Consider the following 27625-nt stretch of genomic DNA (forward strand, 5'->3'; position numbering starts at 1 on the left):
TGTGTATATTAGTGATAAGCGCATATGCTAGGATAAGGTGTTATCTGAGCATGCTCGGGGCGAACTGAGTGACTTCGGCGTGGTTGAAAAATATGTTTGAGTCCCTGCATGTCTCACAGCCTTATTGACAGCCGCAACACATCTGGAGATTGCCTGTATGTTAGACAATCCCTTCACGTGTTGCGGCTGTAGAACAGACACACAGCTGCGGGGAATCAAACATATTTTTCTAGCAGGCCGAAGTCACTCAGTTAGCCCCGAGCATTCTCAGATAACACCTTATCCCAGCACATTCGCTGTTTACTAGTGTGTACATGTATGTAATATAGCGCGTGTGAAATAATGTACTCATCTACCTCCATCTTCAGCGGGATCCGGCGCCATTCAGCCCCACTTCTCTGTGACGGAACCACTCTTTAGACTCCCTGGGTCACACTGTGCTCTGCGTGACCCAGAAGTGGCTACTACAATGTAAACCTACGGGGCGTCAGAGCCTGGCTCCATAGACTTGTAATGTAAGAGTTCACGCACACCACGGTATATACTGGAAGAGTGCGGTCAGATTTCTTTTATTGGATAGCACCTGGACCATTGTTATTCAATGGTGACAGATTTTTGTTATACACTTGCGAGACACCCCAGCACCATAGTGTGAGCCCGAGAGTCTGAAGAGTGGTGACGTCACTGAGAAGAAAAACAGAATGGCGCTGGATCCCGGAGACATAGGAGAGGAGTACAATACACTACATACAGATTTATTAACAAAAATCCATTTGTGGGAGAGCTTCATGGAGGTACGGTGCGAGACCACTCATGTCTCTGCTGAATGCCTGCGTAGGGCCTATGTGGCTAGCTATTTTCCCGGCCCATTGTGATCTTTATTGTATGCATGGACCCCGCTGGTTGTCATCTTAGTGCCCCTTGAAAACCTTTTAGACGTTACAGCGGAAACTCTCCAAATTCTCATCAAAAATTCTGAAAAACTTGGAGGTTCAGTTTCTGCTCTGAAAAAGGGGCACAAAGACTCCTTGTACTCACAGCCTTAGTACTTGTCCATCAAGTTAAATCGAGTAGATCCATCCCTAATGCCTGATGCAATGCTTCACTAGAGCGTACACCCTGTATAAGGAGCCCGGCTCCGGCAATAATCAGTGCTATATGTCATACTTAAAAAAAAAAAAAACCCGCTGGAGTGGTGCTTTATTTAAGAGCTGGAGTGGTGCCACTAATCGAAGTCCCTGCCCCTAGTCTCATCCTCACCATCCACCGTCTCCTTTTCATATTAGCGCTGCTCCATCGCTCTCCAGCACTTTGTGCTCTGCCGGATGCTTCACTGTGTGCTGGGAGGTCACTAATGCAAGTCTGAGGCTCCCATAGATTACACAGAGCTTGTGACAGTCACCTCTGACCTCTGGTCAGTCAGCGGAGCAGAGCGGTGCCACAAAAAGCAGAAGATGGCGACTGGTGAATATAATTGTAGGGGCTGGGAACTTAGATTAGTGACACCACTCCAGCGCTGAAATAAAAATAAATGCTGGAGTGGTGCTTTAAAGGGGTTTTCCACTACACCCACACTGACAACCTATGCTTAGAACAGGTTTACACCCCTATCAAATAGATGGGGGTCCGACGCTCGGCCCCCTTACAATCAGCTACTAGTGAGGCATGGTATGGTATGGATGGTGTATATGTACATGCAGAGAACATGGCGGTATATTACCGTACCTATAGCCGTGCATGGTGTGTATGGATGGTGTATATGTACATGCAGAGGACATGGTGGTATATTACCGTACCTATAGCCGTGCATGATATGTATGGATGGTGTATATGTACATGCAGAGGACATGGCGGTATATTACCGTACCTATAGAGGTGCATGGTATGTATGGATGGTGTATATGTACATGCAGAGGACATGGCGGTATATTACCGTACCTATAGCCGTGCATGGTGTGTATGGATGGTGTATATGTACATGCAGAGAACATGGCGGTATATTACCGTACCTATAGCCGTGCATGATATGTATGGATGGTGTATATGTACATGCAGAGGACATGGTGGTATATTACCGTACCTATAGAGGTGCATGGTATGTATGGATGGTGTATATGTACATGCAGAGGACATGGCGGTATATTACCGTACCTATAGCGGTGCATTGTATGGATGGATGGATGGTGTATATGTACATGCAGAGGACATGGTGGTATATTACTGTACCTATAGCGGTGCATGGTATGGATGGATGGATGGATGGTGTATGTGAACATGCAGAGAACATGGCGGTATATTACCGTACCTATAGCCGTGCATGGTATGTATGGATGGTGTATATGTACATGCAGAGGACATGGTGGTATATTACCGTACCTATAGAGGTGCATGGTATGGATGGATGGATGGTGCATATGTACATGCAGAGGACATGGTGGTATATTACCGTACCTATAGCGGTGCATGGTATGGATGGATGGTGTATATGTACATGCAGAGAACATGGTGGTATATTACCGTACATATAGCGGTGCATGGTACGTATGGATGGTGTATATGTACATGCAGAGGACATGGCGGTATATTACCGTACCTATAGCGGTGCATGGTACTGGCTGTGCAGGGATATGGACTGTTGCAGCTTCTCTTCTTTGGCTCTTCTACTGTGGCAGCACTGAGAGACAGGGAATAAATTGTCAGTCATCTGAATGACTTATTGAGACACAAGTGAAATCGTGTCAAGACTCGGCTCCATTTCCTCTGGTCTCTGCACAGACGCACAATAAGATGTACAGAGAAATTACACTAACCCGGCCATTTAGCCATTGTGATCACTATCAAAATGAGGAGTTATCTTTGTCTTTAATAGGCTTCTTCTTGTAACAGCTGGATGTGTGCATTATGAGTGCATTATGGGTGCATTATTGGTACATTATCAGTGCATTATGGGTGCATTATAGGTACATTATCGGTGCATTATAGGTACATTATTGCTACATTATCGGTGCATTATCGGCATATTATCTGTGCATTATCGGTATATTATCAGTACATTATAGGTGCATTATCTGTATATTATCGGTACATTATAGGTGCATTATAGGTACATTATCAGTGCATCAGTGAGTGCCAGGAGAACATACAATGTGGAGTCCATGCCTTCCCGCTCATCAGTAATGGCCGGTGTCCGCTGCTCCATCACCACCATCCAGATGGCACATAACACTCCCTCTATGTATCCGAGGCAGAACAACCCAGATATTCAATTCCCATCAACGCTGGCTTTAATGGCAGCAATTCCCTTAATATCTTAGGGAACTGCTATTCATGCAATTGCCCAGTATATTAGTGCACCACTATAAAACCAATAAATCAGCACTTACTGTTCTCTTCTCCATGAACAGAGTTAAAAAATCATCTATTTCTGTTTTTCCTTCAAGGAAATTTTCGGCAATATTGTCAGACTCCTCTTCAGCTTCGTGGGCAGCAACTTTTAACCTGGCCTGTAGTGCGCTCAGACTGCAGCTCTGCGGGAGGGAAGGAGCAGGACGTTACATCTCGCCCCAGACGGCACAGGAGCACGGGGGCTAAATGACAGTTACTTATTTTACCGGCGGCAGTAAGTTTCCCCAGTAAATGGGGCTCGTTTACAGCTCCTCCATTGCAGCCAATCATAGTGCAGCTTTCATTCCCTAAACTGTTCCTAAAAAGTGAGAGCCGTGCTCTGGTTGGTTGCTATGAAGGCACCTTGTCATTTACCAGTCACCTGGTATAACCTCACAGCGCTAATCATCAGGATAGAATACTTGTCTGATCCAAGTCTGGACAATTGGACATAAGTCTGTCCAGGAGAAACGATCACGATGTATCAATGGGTGTTACATGGAAAGGTGGGCGAGATGATGGTGAAGACCCTGTATAGGACTATAGTGGTGATCTGGGAACAGGCCGCGGCATCATACACAACACTAACCTACTACACCAGGCGGTCTCCATACTCAGCATTGCTCGCCTGCTCCCCTTATGGTGCCCGCCGTCCACTCCCCGCACTGTAACCCCTCCAGAAAGGTCCCATTGTTCTACTGAACAATAATGTAGTTTGTGGATCTAGCCGCTTTCTGCAGATTACTACAGTTTCCCCATGAAGAAATTACATTTATCACTTATCAAAGAGATCTGAGGACCGTTCTACAATTAAAGGGAATGTGTCATCAGAAAATTACCAGGATTTTATGTTAAAGGAAACCTGTCCTCTTCCCCAAGACCCAAACCATCACCACGTATTTATTGATCCATTTCTACCAGCATTTTAGTGGTATCTCATTTTTGCATATAGCTAAAATCAATGTTATAACTGTGGTGGCAATGTTCTAATTGGTGGGCGACTAGTCGTGGGGGCCGTCGCCTTCTCCCCGGGCATGCACAGTGCGCTGATGAAGACGAGGAGCGGGCACAAAGCTTACTGTGCAGGAACCAGAGATTTCAGCTCTTGCAAATCAAGACCGTGGCATGATAAGATTGGTCTGAGGAAAGCAATGCCCCCACGAATAGTCTCCCACTAATTATCATGACGGCTATTATAAACATGATGTTAGCCATATGCAGAAACCAATAAGTCACTAGTAACGGGCTTTTCAGGTATAAAACGATCAATAAATCCATGGTGGTGGTTTGGGAGGGGGGAAATGAGAAAGCTGACAGATTCCCTTTACAGAATTTTTAAATTTTCCATAACGCAATCTATATAAAAAAAAATCCAAAGTGGCCATTAATCCTAATACTAGACTCAACCTTTATCTTCCGTCCACATGGCTTTTCATCAGTCTCATGATCATCACAGACAGGATTATAATGAAAGGTAACAATCAATATACAACAGAATCCACCATTCACAAGGGGTGATATCGCAGCCAAAGAGGTGCCATCTTTTCTCTAGTCCCGTATCGGCCATGTTACCTCGCTCAGCTCATGCTGTCTTTGCATCTTCTTTTCAAACGTGGTTTTCATTTGAGTCAGAAGCTCATACTGCGAGAGAGAAAAACACAAGGAAATGAGCGCAAATTCACACGTGCCGGATTCGCTGCAGCTTTTACGGCCAGATCAGCACAGGTTTACAAGGCAAGAGGATAAGACTTTACAGATCTCATCCACAAGCTGTAAAGATTTCCCATATGGAAAAACGAGCATGCCAAAGATGTTCTAAATCCCCACCGGCTTCTTCTGTGGTGGAATTACAGCAGATTATCAATGTGAAGTTCACCAACTGAAATCCGCAGGAAAGCCTTAGTACAATCCACAAGCGAACCGAGCCCACCATAAAGACTGCACCAGCCATGTCAGTCCCGTCCACAGTGACTTACCTTATCTAATAATCCTTGTCGATTTGACTCCAGAATTGGCTCAATCTGAAGATTCTTTTCTGAATTAAAAAAATAAAATAAAATTAGGAGGTGCAAGAAGCCATGGGAAGTCATGATATCAGCAGAAATCAATCAGTAATTATAAAGCAATCTTGCCACTTGGTGAAAAATAATATTAGGTGGTTCAACTGATGGTCTATAAAAAGGTGTCTCATTACTGAGGTGCCACACAAGAAACATCTCATGATGGGTAAAACCACTGAACTGTCTCAAGACCTTCGCAACCTTATTGTTGCAAAACATACTGATAGCATTGGTTACAGAAGACTTTTTAAACTACTGAATGTGCCAGTGTGCTCTGTTGGGGCTATAATCCAGAAGTGGAAGAACATCATTTCACCTTAAACAGGCCACCACCTGGTGCTACCTGGAAGATTTCAGACAGAGGAGTAAAAAGAATTATCAGAAAAGTTGTCCTAGAGTCAAGGACCACCTGTGGAGAGTTACAGAAAGACCCGGAATCAGCAGGTACAATTGTTTCTAAGAAACGTATAAGGCTATGTGCACACTTTGCGGGTTGGGGTGCAGAATTTTCTGCACAAAATCCGCATCTCCTGGCAGAAAAAACAGGTGCAGATTTGACGCTTTATTTATGCGGATTTTGTGCGTTTTTGTTGTGGATTTGATGCGGATTTTGTGCGTTTTTTACCACTGCGGATTTCTATAATAGAAGGGTAGAGAAACGCTGCAGATCCGCACAAAAGAAGTGACATGCTACTTCTTTTGATCCGCAGCTTTTTTCACGCGGAATTTTCCGCACCATTAGCACAGCTTCTTTTTCCTATTGATTTACATTGTACTGTAAATCACTTTGCGGATCTGCAGCATTTCTGGGTGGAAAAAACGCTGCTGATCCACACTAAATCCGCATTGTGTGCACACAGCCTAAGCGATGAACTCAATCTCCATGGCCTGTATACACACTCACCACACAAGTCTCCATTGCTGAACAACCATTTTGCGCTATTACTGCGCTTCTATAATACTATACATAATACTATATCTATAGACAGATTAGAATACTATATCTATAAATACATATAGAGATCTACACATACACATTATATATATATATATATATATATTTAATATATATATATTCATACACACAGTTATACTGTATATATATATATATATATATATATATATATATATATATATATATATATATATATAATGTCTAATATATATCTAATATATAAAGCTGAATGTGTGTGTGTGTGTGTGTGTGTGTGTGTGTGTGTGTGTGTGTGTGTGTGTGTGTGTGTGTAGGCTATGTTGTGAGGCGAAATTTTAACCCCGCGCGTTCCAATTCACCAAACAATTTTGCCCCTATCTACATAATGAGGAAAAGGTGAAAGGAAAAGTGTTGGAGGCAAATTGACAGCTGCCAGATGTGAACAAGGGGGACTTAAAGAATGAGAGCGATGGCGCCAAAGAGTATATACCGTACAGTTGCTAAGGTGGGGCCCCGACATGGGATACTCACCACACACGGGGATATGAACACACACACAAAATGCACCACACACTACCACGTGCTTGAACACATATACCACCCTCAGCACACATTTCACCACAAATACACCAACCTCGCCACATAAAAGTCGAAACACAAAAGTCGCCACTCAAAACTTGCCACGCGCAAAACTCGCCACATGCAAAACTAGGCTCACGCAAAACTCGCCACACGTGCCAAACTCACCTCATATAAAACTCACCACACGCAAAACTTGCACACGCAGAAAAATTGCCACATGCAAAAAAGTTGCAACACATGCAAAAGTTGCCTCACACAAAACTTGCACATACTCAAAACGCACCACACATAAAACTCGCCACGCGCAAAACTTGCTGCACACAACTTGCTACACACAACTTGCTACACTAACCTGTCACATGCAACTCGACACGCAAAAAGTTGCTACACGAATGTCGCCACACAAAACTCATCTCACAAAAGTCGCTATATGCATGTCGCCACACGCAACTCAACACACACAACGTGACACATGAAACTCGCCCTAAAACACACACAAGTCTGGTATTATCCTTCAAAAATAAAAATCTGATTAATAAGCAGACAAACTACAAGAGCAACAAATGTACCATATAGGAATCCGGCAGCTGTCAGTCACATGACCTGTCTATTATGTGTATGTGTGAGCTAATATATACTGCCAGGGGGTGGGCTTCCTGTAGGCTGGGGATTTATCAGGCTGCCAATTTAGCTTACAAATACTGAGGTAAAAATACTGAGCAAATAACGTGTGAACGTGGTCTAATACAGGAGGAGATGACATACAGATATATACTATATACAGGAGATCACATACAGGTATATACTATTTACAGGGGAGATGACACACAGGTATATACTATATACAGGAGGAGATGACACACAGATATATACTGACAGGAGTGAGGGGGGAATGAGAGGAGTGAGGGGAAAAATGAGAGGCGTAAGGGAGAAAATCAGAGATGTGAGGGGAAAATGAGAGGCGTGATGGGAAAATAAGAGAAGTGAGGTGCTATAACTAACCACAGATATTTACTATGCCCAGGCAACGCCGGGCTCTTCAGCTAGTATATATGTATATATATTTTCATTCACACATACATACACACTGCTCAAAAAAAAATAAAGGGAACACTAAAATCCCATATCCTAGATATCGTTGAATGAAATATTCCAGTTGTAAATCTTTATTCATTACATAGTGGACTGTGTTGAGAACAATAAAACCTAGAAATGATCAACTTAAATCACAACTAATATGCCACGGAGGTCTGGAGTTGGAAAGATGCTCAAAATCAAAGTGGAAAATGAAGTTACAGGCTGATCCAACTTCAGTAGAAAAGCCTCAAGACAAGGAAATGATGCTCAGTAGTGTGTGTGGCCTACATGTGCCTGTATGATCTCCCTACAATGCCTGGGCATGCTCCTGATGAGGTGGTGGATGGTCTCCTGAGGGATCTCCTCTCAGACCTGGACTAAAGCATCCGCCAACTCCTGGACAGTCTGTGGTGCAACGTGACCATTGGTGGATGGTGAGAGACATGATGTCCCAGATGTGTTCAATCAGATTCAGGTCTGGGGAAAGGGCGGGCCAGTCCATAGCTTCAATGCCTTCATCTCGCAGGAACTGCTGACACACTCCAGCCACCTGAGGTCTGGCATTGTCCTGCATTAGGAGGAACCCAGGGCCAACCGCACCAGCATGTGGTCTCACAAGGGGTCCGAGGATCTCATCTTGGTACCTAATGGCAGTCAGGCTACCTCTGGAGAGCACATGGAGGACTGTGCGGCCATCCAAAGAAATGCTACCACACCATTACTGACCCACTGCCAAACCGGTCATGCTGAAGGATGTTGCAGGCAGCAGATCGCTCTCCACCGCATCTCCAGTCTCTGTCACATGTGCTCAGTGTGAACCTGCTTTCTTCTGTGAAGAGCACAGGGCACCAGTGGCGAATTTGCCAATCCTGGTGTTCTGTGGCAAATGCCAAGCGTACTGCACGGTGTTGGGCTGGGAGCACAAACCCCATCTGTGGACGTCAGGCACTCAGATCATCCTCATTGAGTCAGTTTCTAACAGTTTGTGCAGACACATGCACATTTGTGGCCTGCTGGAGGTCATTTTGCAGGGCTCTGGCAGTGCTCCTCCTTGAACAAAGGCTGAGGTAGCGGTCCTGCTGCTGGATTGTTGCCCTCTTACGGCACCCTCCATGTCTCCTGGTGTACTGGCCTGTCTCCTGGTAGCGCCTCCAGCCTCTGGACACTACGCTGACAGACACAGCAAACCTTCTTGCCACAGCTCGCATTGATGTGCCATCCTGGATGAGCTGCACTACCAGAGCCACTTGTGTGGGTTATAGAGTCCGTCTCATGCTACCACGAGTGTGAAAGCACAACCAACATTCAAAAGTGACCAAAACATCAGCCAGAAAGCATTGGTACTGAGATGTGGTCTGTGGTCCCCACCTGCAGAACCACTCCTTTATTGAGGGTGTCTTGCTAATTGCCACTAATTTCCATCTGCTGTCTATTCCATTTGCGCAACAGCATGTGAAATTGATTGTCAAACAGTGTTGCTTCCTAAGTGGACAGTGATTTCACAGAAGTTTGATTTAATTGGAGTTATATTCTGTTGTTTAAGTGTTCCCTATATTTTTTTTTTTATTAACACGCCTTTTTTGCCCAACACGCTTCTTGTGACCCTGTTGGCTATTTGCCATGAAACGCTTGATTGTTCGGTGATCACGCTTCAAAAGTTTGGCAATTTCAAGACTGCTTTATCCCTCTGCAAGACATCTCACAATTTTGGAGTTTTCAGAGCCCATCAAATCTCTCTTTTGACCCATTTTGCCAAAGGAAAGGAAGTTACCTAATAATTAAGCACACCTTATATAGGGTTTTGATGTCATTAGACCACACCCCTCCTCATTACAGAGATGCACATCACCTGATTTACTTAGGCTACTTTCACACTAGTCCGTCTGTACGGGCTGTCGCAAACCGTCGGCCAACGTACCGACAGACAGTGTGTTAATTATGCACAACGGGGACAGCGGATGCATCCGTTGCCCCATTGTAAGGTCCGGGGAGGAGGGGGCGGAGTTCCGGCCGCGCATGTGCGGTCGGAAATGGTGGATACGACGCACAAAAAAACGTTACATGTAACTTTTTTTGTGCCGACGGTCCGCCAAAACACGACGCAACCGTTGCACGACGGTTGCGACGTGTGGCACTCCGTCGCAATGCGTCGTTATGTATAAGTCTATGGAGGAAAAACGCATCCTGCGGGCAACTTTGCAGGATGTGTTTTTTCTACATAACCACGCATTGCGATGTGCGTCGTACGACGCTAGTGTGAAAGTAGCCTTAATTGGTACTTGGCTCTCAAGCCTGAACAGCTTGGAGTAGGACAACATGTATAAAAAGCATCATGTGATCAAAATACAACTTGCCGAATAACTCTGCACACAGTGTATGTATATATATATATATATATATATATATATATATATATATATATATATATATATATATATATATATATATATATATATATATATATATACACACATACACATAGATACAGTATATACATACATATATTTTTTTTGTTACACTTCATTCATCAAAACGGTATTCAAATACCATCCATCAAATCTTACTTGCCAACTCCTCGATATTTTTCACCAGGTCCTCTTTATCGGATATAATCTGTTTTAATTGTGGAAGATTCACAAACTGCTCCAGAAGAACATCCTCCTGCTCCATCATATCTGTGAGCTGTGACACGCTAAAGTATAGAAAAAAAGAAACGTGTGTCGAAGACTTCTATGGAAATGTTAGGACAGTGTGCAGAATAAGGGGGGCACTGACCGTCATATAAGGGGTGGCACTGGGGAATACGATGTGTGTGTAAATTTACCAGTATAACTGGCTAAAGAACGGACAATGGTCAGACATTCTGTCCTCTACACCCACCTTATCGCTATCAGAACCACACAGACTGTCACTAGAGTGTGGGCGGCTTCATAGGGAGAAGGCAATGAAACTATATGCTGCAATAATGCAGGATGCAGTGTAAGAGAGCAAATGGTCACAGGTTCTAGTCCCCCAAAGGAGTAAAAAAAAAAAAAAAAAAAAAAATAAAGCAAATAAATAAATGTATATAATCCACTTTCCTCAATTTAAAAGTAGACATAAAAAGTAATGAACATATTTGGCATTTCCATGTCCACATATGACGAATGAGAAAAAAAAAAAGTAATGCTTCTTGTTAGAAGGGAAGGAAAACAAGCAGTACAGTCTCCAATAAATAGTGTGACCGATGCAAGAGTAAGCATAGTGTGCACATGAACATACATTTATGTATACTTATAGATTATAGAAAAATACAAACCTCAAGTCTGACAGCTCAGGAAATGTTTCTGGGAGATCAGGCATCTTGTATGTAAAGCCATTCACACCCACCTAAGAAATATATACAGGTACTGGTGAGAGGCTATAGCAACAGAATTGTTTGATGCCTAGGTTACCGGCCACCACTGCAGTCTATCAGCGGTGGCCAGTCTCCTAGGCAACGAAGGTACGCTAGGAAGCTGTTTGCTGTACAGCTTGTAAGTGCAGCTCTGAAGTTGGCCGGCTCCTGGCTCCAGTCAGCTTCGGTGCCCCTGTGCTCCTCCCATGCTGCAAAGTCAAAACGGTCTCTGCCGGCAGCATAGGAAAGCGCATAGCTCAGACCAGCGGTGCGACCATGCTGCTGGTTCAAAGGGTCAATCTTCAGGAGCGCACTGCTCCCAGCAAGCAGGTAGCCAGCAAGACAGAGGAGCAGTGTGTTCCTGATGAAACAAGATTAGAATAGCCCTTAAAGGGGTTGTCCGGTCTAAAACGGCACGTCTGCAGTCACTATGTGAATTATCACATAGCGCTCTGCTGTCCACAAGTATATGCACACTCTCGGCCAGAATCCGACCAGACCGTTTCCGGCCTCATAAAATACACTTGTATTTTATGGCAGCCAGGAGCGTGCATATACTTGTGGCCACGTGACTGCTGCTTCCCCCGCCGACACCGGAGAATCCTCACAGTGCGCAGTGCACACTATGTGAGGATTCACAAGCCTGCAGTCACATAGAGAGAACGAAGACTTGTTGTTTTAGGCTGGACAGCCCCTTTAAAAGAAACATCTTCCCTGCCCACCTATAAAGTTTAGAAGGGAAAATAGAGGGTCGGCGCTACATTTACCGGAGTGGCGCCAGTGGAGAAATAGCACTAGACAGAATCCCTATAAGGATTTCACTGCACTCAAACAAGCAACACTCGCATTCAAATCAGCTCTCACCTCTGCTAAACAGGCCTACTTCACAACCCTCATATCTTCCTTATCCCACAACCCCAAACAGTTGTTCAACACTTATCTCCCTCCTCCGCCCACCACTGCCCCCTCCGAGTTCCCTAATCGTTGCAGAGGACTTTGCCACACACTTCAAAAATAAGCTAGACCAAACAAGGCAAGTCTTTGTTGTCAAACCACCACAACTCCTTTGTATACCAGACCAATGCCCTAACCCCATAATTTCCCTCTCCAAAATCACTGAAGGGAGCTTGCTCATCTTCTCTCCAAATCACACCTCAACACTTGTGTGCTTGACCTCATCCCATCCCACCTCCTCTCCAACATCACCACCACACTAATCCCATCCCTAACCCATCTCTTCAACTTATCACTAACTTCTGGTACCTTCCCCTCTGCTGTCAAACATGACACAATCACACCTATCCTCAAAAAGCCATCGCTTAACCCAAGCGCTATGTCCAGCTATCGCCCCATATCTTTGCTCCCATTAGCTTCCAAACTCCTTGAGCAGCACGTCCATGCTGAACTTTCCTCTCACTTTGTATCTAACTCTCTCTTCGACAACCTACAATCTGGCTTCCGTCCCCACCATTCCACTGAGACTGCCCTGACCAAAATTATTAACGACTTACTTACAGGCAAAGCTAACAGACAATTATCTATACTCCTCCTTCTAGATCTGTCCTCTGCCTTCGACACAGTTGACCACTGCCTCCTACTACAGATCCTCTCCTCCTTTGGTGTCAAAGACCTTGCCCTATCTTGGATCTCCTCATTCCTTATCAACCGCACATTTAGCGTTTCATACTCCCATACTACCTCTTCATCTCGCCCCCTCTCTGTTGGTGTCCCTCAAGGCTCTGTCCTAGGACCCTTACTCTTCTCAATCTATACACTCGGCTTGGGACAACTCATGAGGTCCTATGGCTTCCAGTACCATCTATTAAGCTGATGACACTCAGATCTACCTCTCTGGCCCAGATGTCACCTCTCTGCTCTCCAGAATCCCAGAGTGTCTATCAGCCATATCCTCATTCTTCTACTCTCGCTTCCTCAAGCTCAATGTGGACAAATCTGAACTAATTATCTTTCCTCCATCTCGCATATCTTCCCTACCTGATCTATCTATCACAATAAATGAAATCACATTTTCCCCAGTCCCCAAAATCCGCTGCCTAGGAGTAACCCTGGACTCTGCCCTTTCCTTGAAACCGCACATCCAAGCTCTCGCCACCTCCTGTCGCCTCCAGCTCAAAAATATTTCCAGAATCCGTCCTTTCCTCAACCCTCACTCTACCAAAATGCTTGTGCATGCCCTAATCATCTCCCGCCTCGACTACTGCAACATCCTCCTCTATGGCCTACCTTCTAACACTCTCGCACCCCTCCAGTCCATCCTTAACTCTGCTGCCCGACTAATTAATCTCTCTCCTCGCTACACTCCTGCTTCCCCTCTTTGCAAATCCCTTCACTGGCTCCCAATTTCCCAGCGTATCCAGTTTAAATTACTAACACTGACCTACAAAGCCATCCATAACCTTTCTCCTCCGTATATTTCCACACTAATCTCTCAATATCTTCCCTCATGTAATCTCTGGTCCACTCAAGACCGCTTTCTCTCCTCCACGCTTATTCGCTCCTCACCCAATCGCTTCCAAGACTTCTCCCGAATATCCCCCATCATCTGGAATTCTGTGCCCCAACCCGTCCGGTTATCCACATTTGGATCCTTAAAAGAAACCTAAAAACCCACCTCTTCAAGAAGGCTTACAAACTGTAATGACCACACGGCCACCTCAAAACCATTGGAGCTACTGCAACCCCCGACCTATTGTCTCCTTCCCCATAATCCTGTAGAATGTAAGCCCACAAGGGCAGGGTCCTCTCCCCTCTGTACCAGTCTGTCATTGTTAGTTTGCTTACTGTAAGTGACATTTGTATTTTGATGTAACCCCGTCTCATGTACAGCACCATGGAATTAATGGTGCTATATAAATAATAATAATCCCGCCACTCACATGCACTGAAGCCCATATTACGCACATATAGAAACAAATCAATGTTTCACCTAGAAAGCTTAATCGTAATTTTTTGGCTTTTTCTGATGATGCGCACTTACTTCAGAAGTGGGGACAGGTACAGGCAGATCTGTAATCAGGCCGTATGCGGGGGCCGCAGCTTTGGCAGAGGCGTAGGTGGAAGGGACAGGTTCAGATACTGGCACCGATCTATTGTTATCTTGTGTAGGAAAAGGTGGAAGGAAAGAAAAGCCGGGATGGGGGTACGGAGGCCTCCCTGCGGGATTGCTGTACAAGCTGAAAGGCAAGAGAAGGTTTCCGCCATTAGATTAGTATTCTCCCAAGCACGATCGTAATGAAACATGACATACAATATCTGTAGGCAATGGCCGACCCCAACATGACAGCAGATATATCACTACTATGTGCTGTAATTCTGCCGCTCTGCACATAGTGTATGGACAGATACAGGATTAACACACAGTTACCCTGCAATCCTATTAGCAGAACAAAGAGGTTAATCTGCAGATAAGGTTAGTGACCGGCTAAGTGAGGACACAATGTATCTGGTACTCCGCCACATTACCAGGTCTCTACTGCTAGTGTAACCGCCATGCATGGTGCCCAGTGGTGAGAAATGTCGGGGTCTCGCTCGCCCACAGCAGCAACATACGTTACAACCACGGACATAGTTAGCAAGGCCGAAAACAGACATTTGTCATCCAGTTCAGCCTATATTTCGTCAGAATAAATCCATAGATTCTCACTGCCCTAGCAGTAAAGAATGCTCTTCTGTGTTGGTGGAAAAACCTTCTCTCCTCCAGACGCAGAGAATGCCCCCTTGTGAACGTCACAGTATGGAAGTTGCTGGCCAAACACCCCTCTTCCTGCAGTCCTCCAGCCAGTGCACTCCAGCCAGCTTCGGACAGCGCTTACAAGCTCTATTAGGAAGGACTTGTAAGCACTGCGCCTATTTTGCCACTGCTGATGAAGAAAACAAAACTAAAAATCCTTCCATAATTGAAAAAGGAAAAGGATATTGAATAACAAGCAAATTGCAAAGCTGCTTGATTGCACAAACACTTTGCAATTTCACAAGGGAATAACCCTTTAAACTTGAGGATCCTCCACCATAACAATGAAAGGTTCAGAGATCTCAGGACATGAATGTAAACAACTAAGAAAACACTGAACAGCGCTGCAATATAATTACTTACTAGGGGAAAGAACCAGAGGTTGGGGCCAGGGTCGGAGGACTTTTCCAAAACTCTTCTAGTAAATTCTGGACTATTTTCCCAAGATCTGAGTGCATAGTAAACTAAAAAAGAGAAAATTGTTCAGCTGTTAATGGCTGTAAAGTCTCATCAGCTACAGATTCATGTGACTAATGGCACAAAATGGCTTTATACAGAGCACAAAGTATGGCAGTATCAGTGATCCAGCAGACACGGGCTGGAGGGCGCAGCGAGACCCTCCAGAGCAGGAGTGACTGGCAATCACTCTTCCATTGCGATATCCCTCAGTAATGACACAAAACAAATCCCCACCGGCCTTATGTGTGAATCCGACATTAAAAATCTAATATATAAGAAGAAATCTAAAACGTTCCTTTTATTTAGTTCTCCTTAGTGGAGATCTGTGACAAAGACCCCAACTACTAAAATAAAGACGTGTATTCCCTAGGAGATAAGAATACTGATCTTCTGGAAATGTCTGGATACATGGGCACTGCCATGCTCCTGGTCATAGGGATTCTCCCTACTGTCAGCACTGATCAGACACTGACAAGGAGGAAGGTAACGCCCCGTTGTCAATTTACAAGTTAAAAGACAAACTCTGCATATCTGTGCATATCTGAGATTTTATGGGGGCTAAAGCTTACTAGATCAGACGTGTCAGGGATGTGACAGATCCGCTTTATAAGAAAAAACACCCCAGTCATGAAAAGGTTAAACGCCAACACTCTTCAGCCCAGTGCTCCTTACATTATGTACTAAGGGACAGGTCACGTTGGTGCCTTGCTTGTCCACGAGGTGATGTCTTATCGGTGGAAAGATGGTGATCAGAGGCTTGTCTTGAGGAAACTGTTGAGGAAGTAATCTGCAATAAAACCAGAAAGTATTACAGCCGGACGCGGATACATGACTGCAGCCCACATGTGACAGGTCTGGGGCGTTCCGGAAAAAGACCCCGCACCCTCATCGCAATGTAAAATATACTTAGGTGGCACATAGTGTGAGGCATCAAGGGAGCGGTCAGCACCATTACATATGATCATAGGGGGATGATAAGATCCAATGCGACCATCATGGCAAATCTAGTGTAGAAAACATATGTAAATCAGGCTGGAAGTGCACTGGGGGCGTGTCACTGGACGGCTGCTTCCAAGTGCACTGACACGCCCCCACTGCACTCCCAGACCAATCTGCATAGACTAGATTTCCTATGACTGGCATATCGGATATCTACAGAAAAGGTATCATATTTTAGGGAGGGACGATCGAAGACACAGCTATACCACCACTTCCATATGTAAAAGGAAGCTGAGAGGACCCTTTAAGCCTCCATATTGATTTCCTGTGAATTCTTATTAATATCAATTAAACATCTTCTGTTAATATGCGTCATCTATCATGAGCCGTGAAGCAATATCATTTCATGGCTTCATTTAATGACCTGACTACGGCTGACAAGTCACTGTAGGTACTGATTACACGCAGTGGGGCATGGGACAAAGATATTCTAAAAGTAGTGATCATGGTCTGTTTTTTAAGGCACTGTCCACTACCTTGATATTGATGATCGGTCACTAACATGGAATCAGTGGGGGCCATCACCACAAGTGAATAGGAGCTGTGCGGCCTCTCTGGGGGGTGGGTGTCAGAACCCCCATCGATTAGATATTGATAACCAAAGTAGTGGACAATCCCTTTAATTCCCATTAGGTTCCTCTTCTGGTTATGCACCAAATAGCCCTTTAATAACTCCGACCAATGTAACATAATCTCTAAACTAAAGCAAAAGCACTCCGCTTCACTTACATATTGATGCTGATGGTGAAATTCTTGAAGGTGACTGGCAGTCTGTACTCCACATCTTTCTGAATTTCAGAAATACTGGAAAAAAAAAAAAAAAAGAAAAATTAATGTAGACCATTCTACAAACTGCTGTCCCAAGAGAAAACGCAAGTGGATATGTGTAAAGCTAATTGATGCTCCAGCATTGTGGGTGTTGGACCGTGCAGTCCTATAAGACACGATTTGTCTGCTGCCTCAATGAATTGAATGTTTCTATTGAATTCGCCTTGCCATAGCCCCTAATAGCGATCTGGGTCTGATTCGGCAGAGTGGCAGGAGGTCCGGTCTGACCACATTATGGGTACAAAAAGCTCCATATCACGACCACAAGAAAAAGGCCAAACCAAGAAGTGTGACAACAGGAGGCAGATGGTCTGCCGAGAATGACACAGGGAGGACTGCAGAACGCAGCATCATGAGACACATGAAATGTTGCCATAGTTTGGAAATAATAATCATCCTAGACATCAAGTTCCCCTTTGAGAGGTCACAAGATAATATCTGAAGGCCCTAAAATGGAATCTGGCAGCAGGTTTTGCTACCCCATCGGCATGACGTAGAGGCAGAGACCTGATTCCGGCTGTGTCACTTAGGGTAGGTTTCCACGGTCAGGATTGCATCAGGATTTGACGCAGGTAAAATCTGCACCTGAGGTCACTGGCAGGTCACCTGTGTTTTGGATGCCTTTTTTTTTATTCGGATTTGTGTGTGTGTTTGTAAGCTAAATAAAGATATACAAAATAAAAAACAATTGTGATGTCATTTTTTGTCCAACCTCTTCTATTACATACTCCATTGAAGAATAATGTTTACACACACAGATAAATAGATAGATATTAGATAGATAGACGATAGATAGATAATAAATAGATAATAGATCGATATTAGATAATAGATAGATAGATAATAAGATAATAGATAGGTAGATATTAGATCTATCTAGTTAGAAAAAAATGGAACAGCACTAAAAGTTAAATGGGTGCAAAGTCTCCCAGCAATCAATCCATATATGCCAACATATAGTAGTAAAAAACGGAAGGCAGCACTCCAAAAAGCAGTTTCAAAATAAGGTGAACTTTATTAGGTCCACGTGGCGTGGCGACGTTTCGGCTAAAAGCCTTTTTCAAGCATATCGATCTATCTATCTATTATCTATCGATATATCTATCTGTACAGCTCCCAACCGCCCCAGAAATGGCGCATCTGTAAGACATCTGTAAGCGCATCTGGTGCTTAGCCTCTCTCTTCCCACTGCCCTGTAGTGGTGGCATACGGGGTAATAAGGGGTTAATGTCACCTTTGTAAGGGGACATTAAGCCGGCTTAAGCATCTTTCACACATCCGTCGCTGTTAGAAAAAAACGGATCCAGCAAATGTTTCTGCTGGATCCGTTCTTTTCCCGTAGACTTGTATTAGCGACAGATTGTGACGGATGGCCTTCCGTTTAGTCGTTGTCCGTCAAACGGAGACAACATACATACTAACGTTGCCCGGAACCCATTTTTCCTTTCAGGAAACACACACACACTCTCTCTCTCTTAATTCCAGCTGCAACTACTTCAATGGATCCATCAAAAAAACGGATCCACTGTATCAGTTTTTTACAGTCGGCACAGGATCCGCCTTTTCAAGACTTTGACGGATTGTGACTGATTCTAAAAAAACGGAAGTGTAAAGAGGCCTTAGTAATGGAGAGGCGTCAATAAGATACCTACAATTACTAATCCTATAGTTGGTAAAGGGTTAATAAAACATGTGTAGAATAAAGTATTTTAATGAAATAAAACACCACACGGTTTTGAAATCTTTATTGCACACTCAATCCTGCGACGCCCTCGTTCTCCTGGAAAAAAAAACAAAAAAAAACAACAGTATTCTCCCTGTGTCCGATGCAGTCCGATATAACGAGTGTCCCACGACGAGTCCAGCTCTGCTACATGTGGATGCCTGACATCCAGACATAGCAGAGCTTGTAGATGATCGCCGGAGATAACTCTCCAGCGGTCACCTACACTGCAGCTGATCAGCTGACCGTGAGAACCAGACTAGTGACCGGAGATAAGCCCTGGTCACATGCAGGGCAGAGAACTGCAGTGGACGCGGACTTCTGGCGGTGGGACAGGTAAGACCTTAGTTAAATTAGGAGACATGCGTAGTAAGCTGCGTTTCCGCACTTACTATGCATGTGACTAATCATTAGATTAGTCTATGGTAAATTGACGGCGTGGTGACGGAGCCTTGCCGCATTGTAAACAGGCATGCTGTGTTCTGGAAAGATTTGCTGCATGTCAGTTTACATGGGTCTGCCGCCTGCGTGTTTTACCGCATAGTGGAGACGGGAGTTCAGCAAATCCCCTCCACTATGCTGTAACATCTGGACGCTGCGTGTTTGACGCTGCGGCTCTAAGCAGCTTTCCTGACTGTGGAAACATACCCTTAGGCTACTTTCACACTAGCGTTAACTGCAATCCGCCACAATGCGTCGTTTTGCCGAAAAAACGCATCCTGCAAAAGTGCTTGCAGGATGCGTTTTTCCCCGTAGACTTACATTAAGCAACATATTGCGACGGATTGACACACGTCGCAACCGTCGTGCGACGGTTGCGCCGTGTTGTGGCGGACCGTCGGGACCAAAAAACGCTACATGTAACGTTTTTGCTCACGACGGTCCACTTTTTCCGACCGCGCATGCGCGTCCGGAACTCCGCCCCCACCTCCCCGCACTTCCCCGCACCTCACAATGGGGCGATGGATGCGCTGGAAAAATGCATCCACTGCCCCCGTTGTGCGGCGGAGACAACGCTAGCGTCGGGAACCTCGGCTCGACGCACCGCGACGGGTCTTTCCCGACGCTAGTGTGAAAGTAGCCTTACTTTGCTGCTGGCTGCAGTTTTGATAAATGTTACTTTTCTGTGCTGCAGACCTAGCAGTGCTCTGAATGCTGAGCTCTGTATAACCCGCCCACACCACTGATTGGCACAGAGCACGTATAAAGCAGCCAATCAGTGGTGGAGGTGTGGTTATACAGAGCTCATGAATATGGAGGAGTACATGGCAGCACATTTACTAGTCCTCTAGTGATAATCCCCTGCTGAGATTTTATAAAAACTCCAACTAGTGTAAGTGACACATCGCTGGAATCAGGGTCTCTGGCTCTACATTATGCTGCTCTCAGATTACATGGCAGAAATCTAACGACAGATTCCCTTTCAGCTCTCCTCCCTAGTAATCAGGAAAAGAGCCAACAATTTTGAGGTCTATGCAGAGCTAAAGGGGCACCTACCTAGGTTCACTGAATGGCTGCTGAAATAAAAAAAAAAAAATCTACTTTCTGAATTCAGAATAGAAAAACCAGTGGCTGAGCCTTTATATATAGAAGTGGGATGACGTTGCCCGGCTGATCGGGTGATGACTAATGAGTCACATGAATGTGTTATTACAGCACGGCAGAGATCCAGGAACCACATACACGTCCTGGTGACCGGACAGCCCCCTACCCTGCAGCTACATAACATGGTGATATATACACCGAGGCTAGACGTTCTGTAAGGAAAAGTGTGGGACGAGGAGCTCATGGACGACTAGAATAAGCCTCTCCTTATATATAACACTGTGCCGGGGTCCGACCCCACTGACTTTACATTGATGATCTATGGACCTCCGTTGTTGTGACCTTTCTTTTCTAAAATGTAATGAAGGCATAGTGATACTATGGATCTGCCAGGACTTGTACCGAAACATAAAAGGAAAGAGTCGCGGCTCCTCCATACGGTGTCCCTGCACAGCGACGCTCCCGATTACCAGCTGTGCAGGGACACGACGCAGCTCCAGACACATATAATGGCCGTGAGGGGCGAATGTGCAGGAGAAAAGACAAAAGGGACCTCACTTCTCTGCTCTGCCTACTGGACCCCAATGATCTGAATGCTACAGCATATGCTAGCTACAGGGAATATTATTCTGCCATGGAAGCACTCAAAAGATGATGGGGAAACAAAGAAAAACAAACTGCAAACAGCAGCCATTAATATTTAGATTTGTCATGAACATAAAACCGCAATCTAGGACCAGTAAATCCATTACAAGCCTACTTTACTTTACGTTATATTGAGATGTGTTTGTTATCTGTACAGGTCCATATATTACCAAAACTACGAGAAATATATGTTAAAATACACTATAGTACAATATTAGTGTTCTGTCCCTTTAAAACTGTAAATGCATCTGCTACCATAGTAACAGCATTCATAAACAGCCAATAGGATTGCTCGGTTTGAATTTGAAAAAAAAAAAAAATCATGTGTGGTCAGTTTGTTCCATCTCATCTGAGTGTGAAGACAGACAGCAGCGATCAGCGCGAGATTTCAGGTATAGCACTGCTCTCATCTAACGGACGGACCCCACATCCCACCACACGCACCCAGAGACCTCCACTCACAGGAATGGTCACATTTATCAGGAAATACGTCATTATTTCCCCAACACATGAGATGCTGAGACACCAGTGGGGGGCCGGCACCCGATACATCTCCACCGGTCTAAAAGGCATCACCTATCCAGAGATCAGTGGCCACTTGTTCCAACTAGACATCCCCTTTTGCTGAAGGGATCAGATATTTATCAGTCAGTATATTAATCATTTCCCAGTGTTTCCCCCCTTCAGTAACGCCCCCGCCCTCCGGACCAGTTTACGTCACACCGGAGGATCAACTGAGAAGACCGCCTTACTGTATGATGCTTCTCCCGTCACCCCTCTTCCAGAAGGAGCGCCTGATGGTGACCAGCCCCATTGCCCAAAGATATGCCATAACCAATGAAGAACGAGCCAGGGAGAAAAGGAAAAGGGAAGAAAGAGGCAAGAAACTAAAACTGGGCAACTACCTGGATGAAGAGGAAGATGAGGAAGAGGAAGAGAAGGTGGCAAAGAAGATTAAACTGGGCATCACGGAAAATGAATTAAGACGCAAGACCCTAAAAGAACTGTGCACCTGGCTGGATGAAGAGGAGGAGGAGGAAGAGGAGGATGAGGAAGAAAAGAAGAAAAAAAGAAGGAGAAAGCAGAGAAGATGAAACTCCACATAAGGATCCCTACAAGCAGCACATGAAGCAGGACCAGGCCGACATCAGCCATTACATCAGCCGGTATATGAGAGGAAAGAGGAACATCATGTGGACCGTCCTGCCGGGACCTCTCTGCCGAGAACATCACATACGGCAATACCGGCAGGTAAGTATAAAAACACCAGGAATAATAAGAGCAGGAGAGTAGTAATATAGCCGTAGTATATCAGTGTTAGTGTAATAAGAGTAATAATATTAGTGATAATAGTAAGAAAGTAATACAAATAGTAATAACATAACAGTAGTAATAGTAGTAGGTAGAATAGCAGTGTGATCCAGGGTTCTCGGACTGATCGCCTTTTCTCGGGGTCAAGAAGGAATTTTCCCCTGTGACACAAATTGGCTGAAGGTGTCCAGGGGTTTTCGCCTTCTTCTGGATCAACACTGTAGGCATAGGGTAGTATAAGTAGTGATAGGAAAGAATAATACTGTAATAAGATAGCAGAATATTAATAGTAACAATATAAAATAGTTATGTTTAGAAAAAGAATAAAATCCTAAATAAAAATAATTCTAGAAAAGTTAGGATAGGAATGTAATAAAATAGCAGAACATTAATAATAGTATAAAATCTATAAAAATAACTAACCTTTATATTAAAATATTAATAACAATAGTCATATAATTAGTAGTGTAATATTAATTAGATAACTAGTAATAACGTAATTAGGTTTGATCCAGGGTTCTCGGACTGATCGCCTTTTCTCGGGGTCAAGAAGGAATTTTTCCCCTGAGACACAAATTGGCTGAAGGTGTCCAGGGGTTTTTGCCTTCTTCTGGATCAAAAATAACATTAGGCATTATTTATTAGGATTTTATTAGCACCACTATTAGAATAAGAAGGGTAATAATAATAATAATTAAAAAAAAAGATTGTATCAGGTGTAAATTTCTATATATAATGGTGCATTAATAATAAAAATGTTAGAAATTATAAGAGATTAGTGAGGCCTAGTCCCAGTTAGTAAGTTAGTGTTAAGTTAGTGTAGGACCCATCTTAAGAGGTCGCCTTGACGTTGGCAGATGGGCTCGCACATATTGAGCTCTATGTGCGCTAAGAACCTCATGTTTACTTGTAGAGAAAATACAGAAGAAATATCATTTAGAATATGCCTATATCAAAAGCATCATCAGCATCTAGGTGGTAAGATAGAAGGTGAGCACTTTCCCTTCATCCAATGGCTCCCCATCGATTTGATCGAGAGTGCTGATGGATTGCTGCTGGTCGTCTTTCGCAGTTGAAGACGACCATGACTTCAGGGTTTAGAGGAAGCTCAGTAGCTGTGGGTCCGGAGGCCCCATAATTACCATATTACTGCCTCTATTCAACCCTGCCAGAGACCTAATAGCATACCTGTCACAGCTATGCTGACTGTTCTGCAGCTATTAGTCATACTGCTGCTGCCCATCAGATCTGACACGGCTGCTATATCCAATGTCATGGAGGGTAGCACCTTACAGTGTGAGCCGGCCGACATCATACACACTGGCTGGCACAAGTCATTTTCACACCCAAGCTATAGACATTTAATTTATAGGGCAGCACGGTGGCTCAGTGGTTAGCACGGTTGCTTTAGAGAGCTGGGGTCCTTGGCTCAAATCCCACCAAGGACAGGAGTTTGTATGTTCTCTCCGTGCTGGTGTGGGTTTCCTCCAGTTCCCCACACTCCATAGACATACTGATTATTTAGATTGTGAGCCCCCATGGGGACAGCGATGACCATATCTGTTAAGTGATGCAGAATATGATGGTGCCATATAATTAAGCGTAATAACATAACAGACCTTAAGCTGGAAAATCGACGTTCTGCTGTCAATTGACCCAAGTGCTGTCTATTGTAATAAAATACTAAGTGAAGACCAGATATTCCCTGAACTCAGTTATGACTTTGCCCTCACAGCCCCATACAGTGTGACCGGCTGCCATCATGCGTCGCTCTCAGGGGTCATGTTGTCTCTTTGCCACTACTGGACATCACTGAATGTTCCCCCCTAGACGCAGATTTAGGCACACAACCCACTGACATTCCCACTGTTACAATTGGTTTTCTAGTACCGGACTTTCTTTACTACTTTTTTCAGTCCAGACAATTTTAGCTCCTTGTCCCTTTTATGTAACCGGCATGCTGCAGTATTGTACAAAGGTTTACTTCTTACCACTGCAGTACAAACCCAAGCCAAGAAAAAGATGGGCTGGTGAGTAAAATGTAAAGAAAACCTCTTTATAAAGCTTAGTATTGATGGCGCCTTTCACAGTAAGTACGCTGCCCATGGCACAGGCCCCAATGCAGCCGCGTACCATCAGAGACGCAGGGACGGTGCGCTGAGAAGCTGGGTGGTCCTCTCCTCTCAAACCTACAGAACATGGAATCTGGACTCCTCAGGCTTAGGCTAGGTTCACATTGCGTTATTGCGTTAGGGCAATCCATTAAGCGCATAGCGCTAGCGGATTGCGCTAACGCAATGTTTCTCTAGGGTCCGCGTTCGGCATCCTCGCTAGCGCAGATCCCCAATCTGCGCTAGCGAGGAACGGACCTCGGGCGCACCTCGGACGCTTAAAGCAGCGTCCGAGGTCCGTCACAAGAGAACGGCACATCGCTAGCGCGTGCCGAAAATGGCATGCGCTAGCGATGCACTACAGGGAGAAATCACATTGCAGTCAATGGGTGCGCTAACGGACCCGTTGCACGGCGTTAACTGCGACATTTTCGCCGTGCAACGCAGTCCGTTAGCGTTAACCCATTAACGCAATGTGAACCTAGCCTTACAGAATTTCATGGCAATCTGTGGTTACAGACAGTAATTTCTGGAAGTATTCCTGAGCCCAGGCAGTGATCTCCATGACTGAACCATGCCTGATTTTAAGGAAGTGCTGATCAGCACCAACCAATATTGGCCATCTACCTCGTCTATGTGTCTACATATAGTACATTACCTGTATAGGAAAACACAGCAGACCGCTCTCTCTTATACAGGCAGCCTGCGGGGTACTATGGCAACACTGCCTGGCACGAGTCACTTTACACCCATACTCAATTACTGACGATCGCCATGACTGAAGTGGATCACATCTGACCAATGGGACTGGGGTATGGCTGCAGTACAATGCTGGCTAATCACTGGAAGTATTTATGTCACTTCTGAGGGCACCCATAACGGGCAAATGCACATGTACAGCTCATGGGCACACATCAGGTCACAGGGCATGGGGAAGAGGGCTCACAAGGGCACGGGTACAGGGCACACATTAGGGGACGGGTATAATACACACATCGGGCACACATTAGTGCATGGGTATAATATACACACCAGGGCACACATTAGGGGACGGGTATAATACACACACCCGGGCACAGGTATAATACACACTATAGGGCACACATTAGGGCACGGACATAAAAAACACACTTTAGGGCACACATGCGGGCACTGGTATAACACACACTATAGGGCACACATGCGGGCACTGGTATAACACACACACTATAGGGCACACATGCGGGCACTGGTATAACACACACACTATAGGGCACACATGCGGGCACTGGTATAACACACTATACGGCACACATGCGGGCACTGGTATAACACACACTATAGGGCACGGGTATAATACACACACTATAGGGCACACATGGGGGCACTGGTATAACACACACTATAGGGCACGGGTATAATACACACACTATAGGGCACACATGCGGGCACTGGTATAACACACACTATAGGGCACACATGCGGGCACGGGTATAACACACACACTATAGGGCACACATGCGGGCACTGGTATAACACACACACTATAGGGCACACATGCGGGCACTGGTATAACACACTATAGGGCACACATGTGGGCACTGGTATAACACACACTATAGGGCACACATGTGGGCACTGGTATAACACACACTATAGGGCACACATGGGGGCACGGGTATAACACACACACTGTAGGGCACACATACGGGCACTCACTTGCTATGACAAGCCTTCAGAGAGTCGATCTGCCGCTGCTTCTGCTGCTGGAGGCTGGTGAGAGGAGGCAGAGGTCGGGGGCTCTTAGAGAAGAGCCAGCTCATGGCGGCAGGGCCCCGGGCCGCAGGACGGTGCAGCTGTTGTTGTGGAGAGTTCGGATGATGGGATTATCCGCTCAGCAGACAGGACAACACTCGCCGTCCTCGGTGTACGGGGCACATGGGGCAGGGCTCGGGTCACACGGCCGGCACTGCGGGGTCTCCTGGTCACACACACCAGGGGCGGGACGGGCAGAACATGTATGTGCTCCGGGCAGAGCGGACCTCAGTCCCGGCGACGTGCTGTGTACATCATTATGCAAGCTCTGCCTTCGCTATCGTTTTCTACGGGTCGCAACTTGTGACAGTTTCGTGACGACTCACATCACATGGGCGGAACCTGGCCCAGCAGCCAGGCTGAGAGGTGACGTCATCACCCGGCGCCAGACAGAGGAGGTCATCTGCTGTGGAGGGTGGTCGCGCTGGTGACGTAGTTGGCCTAGAAGATCCCTTGTGACCTCATAGAGAGCTGCCGTGACGCCGGACTCAGCCGGGGGAGACATATTGGTGAGCGGACATAGTGGGAGGTAAGGGGTGAGGTGAACGTGCCCTCCTGTGGTGTGGGGGGCTCCCTGAGCGCAGGCACAGAGGCTGTCATTGTCACAATGGACTGGTGTCAGGGGCTGCAGGGAATAAGCTTTCCAGGATGATTCCTACGGAGAACTGGCACCTGTGCTATCCCCTCCAGTGCAGTGTCAGGCTGTGCTGTCCCCTGTAGTGCAGAGTGACCCGTGTACAGTGTCAGGCTGTGCTATCCCCTGCAGAGCAGCAATGACCCGTGTGCAGTGTCAGGCTGTGCTATCTACTGCAGAGCAGCAATGACCCGTGTGCAGTGTCAGGCTGTGCTATTCCCTGCAGAGCAGATTGACCCATGTGCAGTGTCAGGCTGTGCTATTCCCTGCAGAGCAGATTGACCCATGTGCAGTGTCAGGCTGTGCTATCCCTGCAGAGCAGCACAGTGACCCGTGTACAGTGTCAGGATGTGCTATCCCCTGCAGAGCAGCAGTGACCCATGTGCAGTGTCAGGCTGTGCTATCCCCTGCA

At 45.4% G+C, this 27625-nt stretch overlaps 3 protein-coding genes across 7 annotated transcripts in view; 2 read left to right on the top strand and 1 right to left on the bottom strand.

The window, feature by feature from the left end:
- VPS37A (VPS37A subunit of ESCRT-I) overlaps window positions 1–26953 on the bottom strand; it is a 27495-nt gene extending 542 nt beyond the window's left edge. Inside the window, exons 1-11 of the mRNA XM_077279686.1 lie at window positions 26484–26953; window positions 17352–17426; window positions 16296–16410; window positions 15528–15628; window positions 14412–14607; window positions 11336–11406; window positions 10602–10729; window positions 5361–5419; window positions 4957–5025; window positions 3384–3527; window positions 2594–2674 (exon numbers count right to left, since the gene is read on the bottom strand). Coding sequence (XP_077135801.1) covers window positions 2594–2674; window positions 3384–3527; window positions 4957–5025; window positions 5361–5419; window positions 10602–10729; window positions 11336–11406; window positions 14412–14607; window positions 15528–15628; window positions 16296–16410; window positions 17352–17426; window positions 26484–26587 — 1143 coding nt within the window. The 5' untranslated portion in view covers window positions 26588–26953. The remainder of the gene's footprint in view (window positions 1–2593; window positions 2675–3383; window positions 3528–4956; window positions 5026–5360; window positions 5420–10601; window positions 10730–11335; window positions 11407–14411; window positions 14608–15527; window positions 15629–16295; window positions 16411–17351; window positions 17427–26483) is intronic.
- Window positions 21515–23488, top strand: LOC143784714 (uncharacterized). Its single transcript, XM_077273297.1, has 2 exons — window positions 21515–21755; window positions 22051–23488. Exons 1-2 carry the CDS (start codon window positions 21686–21688, stop codon window positions 22455–22457), a joined length of 477 nt encoding a protein of 158 aa, XP_077129412.1. The 5' UTR covers window positions 21515–21685; the 3' UTR covers window positions 22458–23488.
- Window positions 26866–27625, top strand: part of CNOT7 (CCR4-NOT transcription complex subunit 7) — a 57683-nt gene continuing 56923 nt past the window's right edge. Inside the window, exon 1 of one of the 5 annotated variants that reach the window (XM_077279688.1) lies at window positions 26866–27088. The gene's annotated coding sequence lies outside the window, so the exon portion shown is untranslated. Of the gene's footprint in view, window positions 27109–27625 lie in introns of all 5 variants that reach the window. The other 4 variants (XM_077279690.1, XM_077279687.1, XM_077279692.1 and 1 more) reach the window with 4 other exon arrangements.

Source organism: Ranitomeya variabilis, chromosome 1 (assembly GCF_051348905.1).
Source record: "Ranitomeya variabilis isolate aRanVar5 chromosome 1, aRanVar5.hap1, whole genome shotgun sequence".
NCBI classification, from domain to species: Eukaryota; Metazoa; Chordata; class Amphibia; order Anura; family Dendrobatidae; genus Ranitomeya; species Ranitomeya variabilis.